Source organism: Aptenodytes patagonicus, chromosome 13 (genome assembly GCF_965638725.1).
Source record: "Aptenodytes patagonicus chromosome 13, bAptPat1.pri.cur, whole genome shotgun sequence".
NCBI lineage: Eukaryota > Metazoa > Chordata > Aves > Sphenisciformes > Spheniscidae > Aptenodytes > Aptenodytes patagonicus.
The window spans coordinates 5,970,562-5,985,758 of record NC_134961.1 but is presented as its reverse complement, the minus strand read 5'-3'; the positions used below and the strand labels follow the sequence as shown (position 1 = coordinate 5,985,758).

General features: G+C 49.9%; 1 protein-coding gene across 3 annotated transcripts in view; it reads left to right on the top strand.

The window, feature by feature from the left end:
* LMF1 (lipase maturation factor 1) overlaps positions 1–15,197 on the top strand; it is a 206,423-nt gene that overhangs the window by 185,751 nt on the left and 5,475 nt on the right. For all 3 annotated transcript variants that reach the window (XM_076350797.1, XM_076350795.1, XM_076350796.1), the window contains one exon: positions 8,931–9,043. In XM_076350797.1, the coding sequence (XP_076206912.1) occupies positions 8,931–9,043 (113 nt within the window). The remainder of the gene's footprint in view (positions 1–8,930; positions 9,044–15,197) is intronic.

Below are 15,197 nucleotides of genomic sequence, written 5' to 3'. Positions count from 1 at the left end.
GGCAAGTAGCCTAGGCACAGCAGCAGGCATTTTCAAATCTGGTTGTTCAGGCATGTAAATACCTGCTTAAGCATGGAAGTAAATCCCATTTGGAGTGGCCGAACGTTTGTTTGAAAACTGTGAGCTGTATATTTGGTGCCAGCTGTCATCCCTGGGAAAGCTGGCTCTCCTGCCGTCATCCCCGCGCTGCCGCAGCCAGGAGAAGTCGCCGTCGTTCGGGTGTTCCTTAAACTTGAGTCACACAGAGCTGCAGAAAGGATGAGAAACCACACGTTGAAACCCCAGAAGAAATTTGTGAAGCCAGGCAAGTTTTGCAAACCCTGTACGGAGTCCATAAAACCAAGTTACTTCAGCCCCTGGATTAGATTTAATTTGTTTTTAAAAGTTCTGGATTTTTTTCTACGTCACTGCTCGCCGTCTGCCCCATCGCTTCCCGCGCAGGCGGCCGCGGGGCTGGTTTTGCAGTTCATTGGCGCTGGCCAGGTGAGGAGCTGACACATCCAGCTCTGACAGGCTGCAGAAAAGCCGGGGACTTGGGGGGAAGATATTTACCATCCCTTTGTGCTGCTCGTGACAGGCTCCTCTTTGCACCTCATCACCGCTTGACATATGACACCTTCCTCCGCTCGGGGTTTCCTGCAAAACTTTCCACCTTGGCTATAGCTGCAGGATTCGCTTTGAAGAGCCGCAGCATGGGAGAGCCGGGCCCTTGGCATGGCTGGCGCGGGCCGGCACGGCGGGGGAGCCGCCGGCACAGCCCTGGCACAGGAACGGGAGGAGCCGCGGTGCTGCTCCACCTCTGAGTTGCAATTTATTAGTTGACTGCCTCTTAATTACCGTTCCAGTAGCGCCATAATTATATGTCATGTAACATGGCATTATTTTCCAGGAAACAATTTTTGTGATGTTAATTTTATTATCTAAATATAATATGCCTTTTCACTTGTTTTCTAAATCCCCTCTTTGTTTTGTATGTCTCGACATCCCGAGGGTGCAGTAGCTCTGAATTGAAGCCCTTCATTTAGTTCTGGCAGGGACATAACCCGTCCAGAAACATGTCTGCGTTGCTTCTTCCCGTCTGCAGAAGGGGAAAAACTCCCACGAACCGGCAGCAGCGTGCGGAAATCTGTGTGACCCTTTTCAGTTGTTTCTCAGCAGCCGCCTCGGACGGGACCCCCTTCGCTCCATCACCCAGCTGATAACCTGGTCACCCGTGTGCAAAGTGTGCTGGGGTGATCTCAACAAAAATAACGTGTCTATCGGTCAGGAGCTGATGTTCAGGTGCTTGTTGCTGAGGTCGGTCGCTCTGGATCACCTACCTCCATCGAAGCGGTTTAAACCAAGGTCTGAGCCGACTTAATGCACGTGCACGGTTTTAAGAGGAGCTACTGCTAATTGAAAAGAACGGCACGATGTGCTCATTGCATTTGCAGGTGCCCCCAAGCTGTGAGCAGAACAGAGGACAAGGTCTAAAAGCCCAGCGATCTTGCTGGTTTTGGTCCGAGCAGACAGGAGAGGCATGTGCGGTGCTGCACACAGGCAGGACCCGTCACCTGCCCCGGGACGGGATGGAGCAGAGCATCGCGCCCCGGGGAAGCCTCTTGGGCTGAGTGTGCATCACAAGATGAGCACACTTAGGAAAAGGCATTGTGAAAAGGCAAACACGGTACCATGACAGGCGAGCAGGCGTTCGGCGCGCATGGTGTCACCCTCCCACTACACTCAGCCAAGCACCCAATTCGGGAAGGATGCAGCTGACCGGCAAGGGTGCAGAAGAGGGACCCGCAGAAAGAGCAGAGGTGCAGAAACCTCTCACGGCAGCAGAGCGAACAAATCTGCATGGGCATCCCAATGTCAAAACAGGTTTGGAATAGGCGAAAACCTACTGCAAAGGGGAAAGCAGCAACCTGTTTTCCATGTCCCTGTGGAGAAGGGAGGAAATAATGGATGAAATGGCAGAATATGATTTAATCTCAGGAAAATGCAGGTTAAGCATTAGGAAAAACTTTCACCCCTTGACACTTCATTGTGTTAGTGCAAAAACATCCTGTTTTTACAGCAGCTGAAGACAAATTGTTAAAGCTTTGTCTGTCCTCCAGCTACTGATGGCAACGCTCCTGTAATTATTTGACTTCTCATTTATGATGGGCATTTGTAGAAGGACCCCAGCCATCACAACCCAGAACTGAGCTATGCTGTGCCGCTGGTACAAAAAGCGTTACAATTTTTGGCAGGCTGTGGGTGGATTCAGCATGGTTAACAAATAGCAACCAGAAAACAAAATACTGCTCATAGTTTTGGGACTTCAAGTTGGTCACTTTTCCTGGTAGCAGGATGTCTTGGACTTTACAAAAGCCAGTTGTTTATCGTACCAAAGATTTGTTCTTCACCAGCGGGCAGCAGTGGAAAGCCTTCAGTGCTCTGAATAAAGAAAAATCAAAGGGAAGGCTTTTCCTCTCCTTACTATGGCATGAAGGTTATTTATTCTATTTGGGGACTGCATTTGGCCAACACAAAGGCACGCTTTTGGTGCTTACCAAATAATAACTACTCAAAAAATAACAAAGCTAATGCCGTCTTCATATCATTTTTTAAAGCCCGTGTCTTGTTGCATTGTACCTTGAAGCTGCTCCGAAAGTCTCTGAATGTCAGGACTGGCACAGAAACCGCTCAGGCTGGTGGCCCGTGTTGCTGTGTCCTACAGGGCTCTGCAAACTGTCAGCAAACCCACCGCAGGGCAGCATTTGCGATGCACTGAGAAGCAGTGTGTGTTTTCCAGATACGATGTGTAAGTTTATTTATAAACTTCAGCTGCCTTCCTAAGAGAAGAGAGAAACTTCAGCAACGGGATTGATGCTCTGAGGATCTCCCCTGGGTTAAACAGAGAGTCGTGATGGAGGCTTCATGTTATCGCACACAAACTGGAAGAGCTGAGAAAAAGTAACACTATTTATAGAGAAGGCAGATTAATATTTTTGTAAAATATTTTATTCAAGCCTCTGTTATCTCGGTCTTCCAGCCAGAAGGTGCTTACAGGAAAATGCTGCATGGCAGCAGGATGGAGGAGGAGGTGTGTGTAACGTAATAAAACCCAAACCTCATGCGCAGTGTACTAAGCACAGCCTTTTACGTTTCCTTTCTTTCCCCTTCTAAAAATACAGGCCTCAATTCACTTCCATTTTCCATTGCAGCATTCATACATTTTGGTCCATGTTCAGCATGTAAGAATTTTATTTTCTTCTTTTAACTGTGATTACTTGTCTCCCTGTGAATATGAATAATTTCAAACCCCCAGGCTGCATTTAGACAAACCGCAGGCTGGATCACGGGCAGACTCACCTCTAATATTGTGATGGAAGTGCCCAGAAACCCAAATAAGACTGATAGCCTATCGTGCCGCGGGCTGTATAAATACAGAGTAAGACCTTGTCTATACAGGGAATGATTATTGTCTACAGTGGCTATTGTATCTCCCTGTCTAGACTCTATTCTGGAACAAAGTGACTTTTCTTTCCAAATACAGAGGTGATACGGGAGCTATGCCAGGTGCGCGATTTCCCCGTATGGGCAAGATCTAAGAGCTGGTTCCCAAAGTCTTGCTCCGCCTTTTATTCCTCGGCCCAGACCTGCCGCGCTCTGCGCTGCACCCGCCTCCTCCGGGGACCTGCTGCTTTCCCAAGCATTTTCTAATAGGACAGGCTAAGGGATGGCTTTTAGTGAGGCTTGAGAAACTGCCCCCGCTGAAATACTATACGTTGAGCCCGACCTGCGGAGAAACGGCTTGCGTCTTTGGGAAACTAATAGAAAGACGGGGATGTGGTTATTGGAGGTAATGGGAAGTGATGCGACCTGACGTAGCCTTTGACCCTCCTTGATTGAGTCGCTTGGGTAGCGGGATGGTAGCAAACGGCGGTGAGCTGGAATATTATAAAAAAGCAAAGGGTTGCATTAGTTATGCCCTCTTTTCTGTGGGACGTGGATTATTTCGCCAGCTGATAGCTCAAGTTCCCTAAACAGCAACAGTTGAAGGCGCTTAGCTACAGAAGTGTAAACAGCAATGTGAATAATGAGTGAAAACACCCAGGACGGTGGAGTTACCGCTTCACATCCCCTAAGCGGGTAGGCTGTGTCACGAAAAATGCCCCTTACGACATAGCGCGGGAAATGTAAACGTCCCCTACCCCTCTGTCACCCACCCTCGCACACCGACGCCGATGTGAAACCGTGCAGGGCTCCCAACCATGTGAAGTAATAATGCTGGCCTCCCGTGCCAAGTTTCCAGCTGTTTCCACATGTGCATCTCGTACTTACCTCCTCCCGTGTGCCTGTGCCAGGACCGAGATTCAATAAAATGCCACACTAATCCGCAGTCCTTTTTCATTAAATGACCAATTAAAGCTAGAGGAAAAGAGGAGTTATTATTATTATTTCAGTTGGGAACATGTTCCCTATAGCGCCGGGTGGTTTTTATATGTATTTTTTGCTATTATTATATTCTCGTCTACTTTGTTATCTCTGCAGAGTTCCGTCGCTACTGCGTCTGGTTTGCCCCCAGCTCCTTGCTGTTGCCCGACTTAGCAGTGATTTGGTTTTAAATTCTGTAGAGTTATTAAATACTTCTGTATACGAGTTAACGTATTCAAGGTGAGAATGCCGTGTTTATACACTGGTAAAGCACGTAAGTGGAGAGGTCAGAGAATATAAACAGCTGAAGAGAAGTCTCAGGGCAGCGCTGCTCCCGGGAGGTGGTGGTACCCCGGGGCACGCAGTGATGCTCGGCTCCTCGCGCTGGGCCACGTGCGGGTGGGGAGAAGGAGCAAAGCCCCGTCCCAAAGCAGCGTACGCAGCGAGACTGGCACGGAAGGCCAGGGGGAAGCAGCTACCCGAGCACCACACGGGGCTGAAGCCCATCAGGAAATAAAAGCTCATGGGGTCTTAACACCTCATCCCAGGTCCTCTTTGTTAGTCCACTGTGTTACACCTAAAACCTGATTTTCAGAGATGTTGAGTGCTGGTACCAGCTGTAAGGACAGTTAAAGATGATCTGGCTTGCTGGAGCGCTGTGCCTGCTGCATTTCCGTGGGTCTGTCCTTGAACACAGAAAGGCTTCGGCTTTGTGGTGAAGGTAGCGTTGCTCTGGGAACCTTAACCTCTACCCGAGCTGCCTTTCTCAGGCATTTTAGTTGGGTTGATGATGGGTTTTTTGTGCGTTTAAGTTCCTGAGTTGCTTTCTATGCTAAAACAGAAAGAAAACTCTCAAAAGATAAAGGAGAGAGTCATGTCCGCATCCATGGTGGGCTGCATCTCCCCAGGGGTGCTCTGTTCAGGCTCGGGCAGTGAGTTGTGCAGCTCATGGCACGTTTCAGCATGCTCCGACCAGCAACTTGTAGCAGCAGGCTGGGCGGGTCACTGGTTCCCCAGTAATCCCAACACGGGTACGGCACGGGCGCTGCGTGGCACGAGGGGAGCTGCAGCCCCAGCTTTTGGAGGACGGGAGGCAGGTGTGGGACTCTCGGTCCGTGCCCATGTCTTGATGGAGGTGCAGGGAGGCAGAGCAGCCTGGGGACCCGCGTCGCTGGTGCAGGGTCAGTCCCCAGCTGCTTGTCTTTGTGCTTGGTGAAGATCCAAAACCTAAAGGTGAACCCAATACGTGCGTGCGTGCATGCCCACCTTAAAGCAATGTGTGCATCTGTCCTGGCTCTTTTATTAATCCACTGGATGGTTCAAGCTCTGACTTTCCTGTTTTGCACACTCAGAGCTGGCAAAAGCAGAGCACAACGCCAGGCAAATCCCTCCTATCCTGACCGTCGCAGCTCTGCAAACAGTGTTTGGGTCTGGGTCTCGCTGGATCCACAGACAGAGGAACTGTCACCTTCCCACCCTGTGGTGTGATGCTTCCCTGGATGCAGCCCAGATCTCCTGGACTCTTTTTTTCTCCTCCCTTTGCCACCATATCACTTTACAGAGTAATGAGTTAAACAGCGCGGTCATTAGTGCAGTTCAGCTCCTGCGTGCTCCGAGCATCGGCGGCGCGCGATATCTAAGCCTTCGTGCTGGGGGGAGTGTGGGGGGCTGCACCGGGTGGGAATTTCTCACCCCACCACAGACTTTGCTGGGGCCAGACATGTTGTAAATTTTACAGGAAAAACACTTTACAAACCAGAAGTCCAATTCTTGTGCGCATGGGGCTGCTAATTAACAACTTGGAGACCATGTAAGCCAGGGAACCGATTCCACCATGACAGAGCCTCATGGTTTTGAATCAGGCTTTGAAGATTTGGGATCGTCCATAAAGCTCTAGCTCCGGGAGTCTGGTGATTTCTGTTTCTGTTCTTCTCCAGCTTCTCCCCAACTCGCACGCAGGAACCCTCACACCTCCCAGACCCTCCTAGAAATAGCACTTAAAATCATACAGAGCACTTTAAAAAGGGGTCTCCAGGGAGGCACAGGATGCTGAAGGTCTGGCTTGCAATATTTGATTGTCTGCAATTGCTGTTGCACCTCTCAGGAGGTCCCTGCTCACAGCCAAGGATGCCCCGGCGTTCAGGTCCCAGCACGGCACCCACCCGCCCAAAGCCCGGCCTGAGCCGAGCATCTCTGGCATCGCCGAGCCATCGAGGGGCACGGAGTCGCTTGGTGCAACTGGGAGTCTTAGTGTGAGTTGTCCTGTGAAACGCGACGTGGTCGGACCCTTGGCAGGGATGCTGCCGGCTTTCCCTGCAGCCCTGCCAGCCTTGGCAGGGTTATTGCGAGACTTGCAAGGTTTGTGTTCAACGTCTCATGTGATGCCAAGCTCCCGGCTCCAGGGCTCACCGCGTCTCCCCTCCCAGACCGCTGCGTCAGGGCCACGGTGGCCTCAGTCCCACAGGGGCTGAGGTTGCCCTGTCCCACCTTGAGAGCCACCACCACCTCCTCTGTGCCGGGAAGGGGACCGGGAGATGGGAGACAGGGGATGGCACAGGGTGTTGGTGGAGAGAGGGGTGCGCCGGAGGTTAAATGCAGCTTTGGGCTGGGCAAAGCATGGCACGGGGCTGGCAGTGGGAAACATCCCTGGCTCCACCACCCATCCGTGTTGGTGGTGCGGCCGGGACAGCAGATGGAACGAGCCGCGGCAGTGAGGCAGGACGGAAACAGGCAGATGGGGAGAGTGATCTTTTTTAAAAAGTTGTTGGCTTAAATAACTGTGGTTTTCCTCTAAATTGTGATGAGCACGGGTCAGAAACCCTGTGAGGTAGAGCTGCCACTTGAAGGGCCTTTCCACCAGTGTTTGGTGTTTTCCATCTCATTTCTCTCCTCCGTTTCCCTTAGCAACGGAAATAACAAACTTTACCATTAGAAAAGATTTGCAGAGTAACTTTGCCTTGATGTTCTGCATTAGTCACAGTCCTGCAGGTACAGCTGCTGGGTTTCGCTTTCCCACAGTGTCCCCTACTGCTTGCATTAAAAAATCCATTTAGGTACACATTAAAAAAGGAGGGGAAAAAAAATCTTAATGGAAGTATAAGGCACAGAAAGTCACCAGAAGGGGAAATTCTTTTTATGGAGCCTCAGCAAGAATCCCTGGGAAGAGCATGAGATGCATGGATTCCTGGAGGGAGGTAAATGCAGAGTCAAGTTCTGCGACTGTAGCTTGGACTGTGGCTCCCGAGAGCTGATCTGCTCACTTCCAGTGGCTGCCTGATTAAGGGTACGGCACAGGCACGGGATGTAAAGAGGACAGATCAGATGAAAGGAAATAAAGAGGAGAGAGGAATCGGGACTAGAGGAGCCACTTTCTTCTGTTTTCTCTTGGATAACACAACAGGGGAAAGCCACCTATTTTAAAATGATGGGTGGATGGTTATTTCAAAACGTGCCATTGCTGTTCCTCTGTGGAGCTTGCTGCTAAAAGAAATTATTTAAATCAAGTATTTGGGGTGCAGAAGTGGCAAGGACACTCCAGCTGTGTCAGAGATGTGTGAAGTCAAAACAAGATTTGTGATCCAAGGTGTAGGAGGAGCCACAGCCGATGGGTGCTGGGGAGAACCGGGGGTGGTGGGCACCCCTTGCCCCAGGGAAGGGCTGTGTGTGTGCTACACGTCTCCTGGACCAGCGAGGCACTATGCTTTCCTGGTAGCAGCAGTTGTAGGCTTCTCCCTGGCATTGGGACAAAGCAGTGCCACGGGCTCGGCGGGGATGCAGGGCCGGCAGAAATGCCCCCTCAGACATCACGCCTTGAGCAGAGGTCACTGTCCGGGCTGGGTGAAGGTGGAGATGCATCCCTGACCGTCATCTAGTCCCTAATCATCAGCTGAGCTGTGGCTGCTGGCTGTGGGCATGCTCTTTGCCCCCCTCAGCTGTGATGTGAATTCCTTTGGGGATGCTTGAGATGGAGGATGCTGCTTTGCAGTTGGGGCAGGCTAGGAGCGTGCACATAGCCGTCCCAGCTCAGCTAACGAACAACTCATTAAACCTTTGCAACTTGCACACCCTCAGTTGTGTCCGTACCCTCGAGAATGGTTTCCAGATGAGACAAGCTCAGCAAAGCGCTCTCTGCTCCCTGCAGATGCCGGAGGGTCTCAGTCTGGAACTCAAGGCGTTGGATCCCATGGGATCTGTTCCCTGCAACACCAGGAAATTATAGAATCATAGAATCATAGAATCATTGAGGTTGGAAAAGACCTCTAAGATCATCTAGTCCAGCCATCGACCCAACACCACCATGCCCACTAAACCATGTCCCTAAGCGCCTCATCTACACGTCTTTTAAATACCTCCAGGGATGGGGACTCAACCACTTCCCTGGGCAGCCTGGGCAGCAAATTCATCGTTTGCTACCTGAATCAGTTGTAATCTCTCCCCAGAGATCTCACAGAAGTCTTTAATGTTAATAACACTACCTGACAAGCGCAGCAGTGCCTAACATTTGCATTTCTTATTCCTTCCCCAAGACCTACGAGCAGAATGAATGGGTAATCCACTTGGCTGGGAAGCTGCTGGCCCAGGAAGAAGAGACCTTGTCCTTGATGGCAACGAACCCATTTGCAGGCAGAGCACCCCCACGGTAAGCTTTGAGTTTTGCCGAGGGAGCTGGAAGTACCCAGGCTCCGTGTTGGTCCTGTCTTGGACGTGCACACGCGGTTTCTGTTGATGGATTGGGTTTTGTATTTGATGGTACCCAGGTGGTCTTTAAATAGGGTGGGTTTAATATGAGGACACCATGAAGAGCTGGTGCTCTCAGCACCTTAATGCCTTCCTAGCGGGGACACAAGGACCCTTTGGCTGAGCCCGTTCCCAGGCACGTCTGTGAAGGGCTCGGCGTTGCTTCTCTTGGACAGAAATTGTGACTGCTGAAGCGGTTTCCTGCCCGTCAGCTTTAGATTTTTTGCTACGATTGCTTTGCAAGCTTAGCTCAAAACTGCCATTTCTACCGGCCTACCGAGGTATTTCAAAGGCAAAACAGCCCCGCAAAAATGATCGGTTTTGTGGACACTTGTCTTGGAAGTGTTTGTGTTTTCAATGAAGAGACAAAGCAAACATCAGCAAGTGAAAGGCACAGATGAAAACCCCAAGGTTTTCTACAAAAGGAAATTTTTCACAAAAGTGTCTGTTTTGTTGACGAAGTTATTTTTAGCTGAGAAAACATTTTAAGGGAATTTTGGATCAACTCAAGTAATATTATGCTCTTGCTAATATTTTCCATTTGAGGCTCTCAAGATGCACTGCAAACAAGGATGAAGGTTCACGGCACCGTGTGAAGTGAACTTCCTCTTGAACCCTGCTGATGTTTTTCAGCTTTAGCACAGTGCATCCCCCAAACCTTCCGAGGAGAGAATCCTTTTCCAGCTAAGACATTAACACCTTTTACCAAAGCACTTCCTCTGAGATGGTTTACACATCCCAAGATGGTAGAAATGTATAAACCCAAAATGGTTTATGTCCGAGCTGAACGTATGTCTGTGTGTAGTCTGCAAAAAACCAGAGCAGAAGCACAGCTTGGAATACAACCGCTAAGTGAGTTTCCCACCATCAGATTTGAGTATTTCTAGTAACTGTTTCTGGGGTTCCCCAGGCATCCAGCCCTGTCATAGTGCGCAGGCACCTTATCAGAGCATCGGTACAGGCTGATGGGAACATAATCCCTCCAGGTACAGGAGCCGAGACCACTCTAAGAACAGTTATTTTGGGGCTTTTGCACATATTCTCATTTGAGAACCGGTTTTCCCGTCGGTGCAGCACCGCAGAGCGAACCAGCAGGCGCTCTCGGTGCACAGGGCAGGAGCCTGCCCATAGCCCAGAGGCTCACAGCCGCACCGGAGTTCCCATAAACAATGGTTTATAGTTCAGGGCGCGTTATGGTGTTGCAGTTTGTTGGGTTACACAAGCAGTGGATCTGTTACACACAAATAATGATGCCTTGGCTCCGGTCCAGGAGGGCTCTGGGGAACCTCTATTAATTATTGCTACAAAAGGCGTGCTGGGCTAGACCAGCACGGCCCTTGCCACGGACAGATACAGCTTTAATAATGTGTGTGGAGGGGTTTTAGCTCTGATTAGCTGTGCTGGGGTTGGCTTTCCGTGCAAGGAGCAGCACGCTGATGCTGTGCGATCAGCTGGTCTGGCTCGGTGCCGTCAAGAGGAGCACGCCATCGTGCATGAAACCTCCTTGCTATGGGTTGTGTTCCCATTTTGGCCGTGTTTTCTCTTTGTTTCTATGGACCTTCGCTTGACTGCACGTGCATTTATCGGCCAAAGTAGGGTCTGTGGCTTGTGACAGCAAGCTGGACCTCCCCACTGCTCCCTGCCACCTCCTTTTCAGGGGCTGCTCAGCCCCCACGGAGGTGGCACCTTTCTGATGGCCAGGGAAGGGGCAGAGTGCAGCCCCAGCGCCTGTGCAACCGCTCACGTGGCAAAGGCGGTGGGTGCTTCGTTAGGGTGCTAACAAACACCAGAGCTTACAGTGGGCAGAAATTCAGCCCGGTGAGAGGGCTCGCGCACCGGGATCCGGCAGGAGCTGGGTCCTTCGGGAGCTCATCGCAGAGATGAGTGTTGGGGCATCATTTGCAAGGCTGAGCTGGAAGAGCGACCGGAGAACCTGCACTGCGTCGGCTCCGTCTTGGGTGGATTTATCAACCGAGTCTCACCAAACTTTTCTCGCGTCCCCGAGGCTCAGTGCCGTAAATTCACCGAGCGGCGTTCATTGCGGGGCATTCCCCTGCGTTGCTTTTTTTTATTAAAAAAAAACCCAACCTGGAAGAAAGAAAGTCGGTCCTGAGTGCTGGCTGACCCTGGGGAGTTTTAGCAGAACCTGGGACCTTTAGACACCGAGTCATCAGTTTGAATTAGGTGTCCCCTGGTGCCAGCAGCCAGAAGCAATGACCATCTGGTGGCTGCTGGCAATAAACGGCTCTCGTGGTTCATGGAGCGACAGAAGCATTTGATAATCCCAGGGCTGTTTATTACCACGTGTCCCCCAGTGCCGTAAACGTTGCTCCTGGTACTCACCACGACTGAGGCTGAAAACAAGACATTGCAACAGATTAAAAATCAAGAAAATACATATCACGTCTTGCCTTCTGAGATTTGCCATAGACGGGCTGCGTCTCTTCTGTGCTTTCTGGCATCAGTGGTGTTAAAATAAATGAAAATAAAGTCGTTGAACCGAGGAACTCATTTGAAAATGAAAATAATGAAGGGAGATGCGGCTGGGATAACACCGCATTGCTCCAGGTGGTGAATAGGTTTTTTTATCGTGTTCTGTAACAGGTGAGGAAGTGAAATGTTCAGGAATTTAAAGCAAAACCAAAAGCAAATCTGTATCTTTGTTAGTATTTATAGGATAAATATATCCTATATATAGGAGATATATATATCCTATGAGCAGAGCGTACAAAGGGATACAAGCAGGTCCAATAAGTAATTACACAGCAGCGTGGATGCTGTGTTGAACACACGGTGCTGTAGATCTTGTTGAACAGGGTCTTGATTCATGTGTTACCTTGGTTTAACCGAAGTACGGACTCTGTTTTCACTCTTTAGCAGCTAGTTTATAGTAGGAAAAGATCGGGATCCAGCGCTGGTTTTATGCGTCAGCTGCCTTTGCTCTAGCATTAGTTTTGCTTTAAAAGTTTTTCATGGGTCTACTGTATTTTTGGGTGGCGTAAAATAAAAATAACAATTTACAAATGCTCGTTTTGGCTCAGACCAAAATCCAACGCCCCGTTTCACTCTGGGTCCCGGGTTGTGGGTCACGTTTTGGGTTTTGGCGAACCCAATCCAAACACCTGGGACATTGGCACCGTCCGGATTTTCACCCAGGTGTGAAGGCGAGGACTGGGGGCACGGGTGGGTGCTCACGCCTGCCCGCGCTGGGGTAGCCGGGTCGGGGTCGGATCCTGCACTGGGCTCTCACGTCGGTCACTGATTCCTGTTGCTATTTACATTTCTTTGGTTATTGCTTGCTTGCTGTTAGTGCTTTGCCTGTGTAAGGAGACCGAAGTGATCATTTGCCTCTTTTTTTTTCCAGTTTTTGTGCCCCAGCCCAATCCTGCTGGCTTTACGCTCGTGGCACTTGTGGCCGGCGTGGGCACAGCGGCTCCGTCAGCTGCTTTTCACCCAGCGTTACTTCTGCTCAGGCGGGCTCGCCTGCTCAGTTTTTTGGGTTTTTTCCTTTAAATTTCAAAAACACCACTTCTTTATTTAATTTTAGACGTCTCCTTGTTGCACGTTGAAGCTCCCAGCGGGGCTGGTGAGCCCCCTGCACCCACGGCCCGGCCCTGGGCGCGTTCCCACGGGAGAACCATGACCGGAACCCGAGTGATTGATCTGCATCCTCCGATCTGGGTGCGAGAAGTGTAAGAAGAGGCAGTTAGCAGGATACCCACTTTTTTAATCTAGACCCCTTATCAATCTTTAACCGAGTGCCGGATGCGGGCATCCTCAGCGCTGACAGCCGCTTACAGCCGGCGATCGCCTTTTTGTTATAATTTCATTTTGGTTGTGAACAAAAGCCTTAAATTTGAGCCTTAGCGGTAACACCTGGAAAGAAAAGATAATTCAGGGTGGCTGTAGCTCTGACGGTTTCCGAAGGGCATCCCTGCGCCCTCACCCATGAGCCGGCGCCCGCCTGCGGCTACCTTCCAGCTAAGGATTGTGCCCAGCGCGGCTCGGCTCCCTTCGGTAGCTGGGTGGAAAAAAGCGAATTTTTCTACCATATTCCCCCCCCCCGCCCCCCCAAAGGGAATTTTGAGACTTAATTATTTTCATTCCCTGCTAGACTAAATAATTAGGGGAAGGGACTGTTTTCCTTAAGAACATTACGCTCCATACTCCATGGAGTTTATTCTGTTAATGGAAACTCTACACCTTAAATAGCCAAGGGACTTTCAAAATGAGTTAATGCCTTCGAAATGAAATTTCTGAGACCAAAGTTTGTAGGTTTCTTTACAACTCTAGAAATTATAGTATTTTTTCAAGTGTGATAAACTTAAAATGAGAAACAGGTGACTGATTAAAAATGAGGGTATTGTTGAGCGCCCAGCCTAGCTGAGTGTGAAGCTTTACTTCAAGCACAGTGATGTTTGTGGAATGTGGATTTACAAAATATTATTGTGCAGCGGATAGTTCATAAAACACCAGCCATCATAAATCTGAACGGTAGGGTTTTGGCTGAGAAATTAATAAATGTATAACACACCGTCATGGAAACAGACTCCAACAATGAAAGAAAACAAAAATCAGATTTTGCCTACAGAAGGAGGAAAAAAAATGGGGTTTATTTTTGACTGAAGTGTTCGGTGTCTCTGATATTAAATCATGTTCACTTAAGGACTTTTATTCCAATTATAGTAGCACTTTGTTGAAAAAGCCCCAACATGTAGCTGAAGACCTGGATTTGTAGCGGTGGTGTTATTTATGGAGGCAGCGCTTCCCATTTGACGCTACCTGGCTGCAGGAACGCGAGAAGAATATAGTGCTTGGTATTCTTTTTTTAATTTGATTGCCCATTTATTTCCCATTTGTGTCACAGCTACTGGGCTTTATACCTGGGGGCGTGCTGGTCTGGATTTTCAGGCTGTGTAAGTCGCCATGGACCCGGGCAAGAAGGTGTAGGTGCTTTCCCGTGGGACCTGCGGAGATGTACAACCCAAGCCAAGGGAAGGGCTTTGTCGTATTTGCAGGGTGTAGAAGCCACTGTGGGGGCTGCTCCCTTGGACACCCCCAAAAGGGGTAAAGGTAATTCTGTAGCTATTGAGAGCGGTGCTGAGAGCAGGCAGGGATTATGGGGTTATTGGAAAATATGGGCATCATTGGGATGCAGGTGGAGATGACATTTCTGTTCTGCAAGGTCTCTCCCCAGAAGTCTTTAGAGGAGGCGGGAGCGCTGCTCATGGGCATGGGATGCTCCGTGGGGATGCGAGTCCTTCAGGGTTTGAACTTGGTTTTGCCGAATCCCGAGTGCCTCCTCTCACCCCAAGGCATCTCCCTGCCGAGACAAGTCTCCCTCCAAGTATCCGTGTGCTCCACGCAACGTGACAGCGTAAGGGAGCGATGTAAATCCGCAGAGTCCCCAAAGCCTCTTCCACAAGCGCTGGCGTGTCTTCTGCACAGAGATGTAAAACATTTTGTATGGTTTTCCCACTGAAAAACGGCTTTGCCAGCAATGAAACTGTCCTGGGAAGTGACAGGATCCTCAGAGGTGAAAAAGATAAAGACATTCTTTTGGCTTTTTCACTGCATTTCGCCATGGTGAAATGTTTTATTGCAGTTAGTTTCTTCTTTCCCTATGTGCTATAATTTAAAAGGAAATCTTTAATTTATCGTCAAAATTATAATGTCTGATATTATCAGAATGCAATGTTTCCACTGTCCTGAATGAAAGTTTAAGGGATTTTCTTTTGGTAAAAACAACCTCAGTCTTTCAGCGTTGTCAGGGAGGGCAGAGCTCATCTCAAAGCATGGGGATTTCCCCCCAGGGTGGGAAATCTGGTTTCCAGCCACCTCTCGTAGCCATGGCAGATGCAGCCGTGGGGCAGCTTCACCGTGGCCGGGCTGCGCCGCGTGTCCCGTGGGCGTGGGAGGCATCTCCCTTGGCAAAGGCAGCTCCTGCCTTGGCTCCACTGGGAGCATCGGCCGCATCCCCATCACACCTGCGAAACAGTAAACTGAAACCCACACGCTGGGTCTGTCCGTGCCGAAAGTAATCCCGGCCAGTGCTG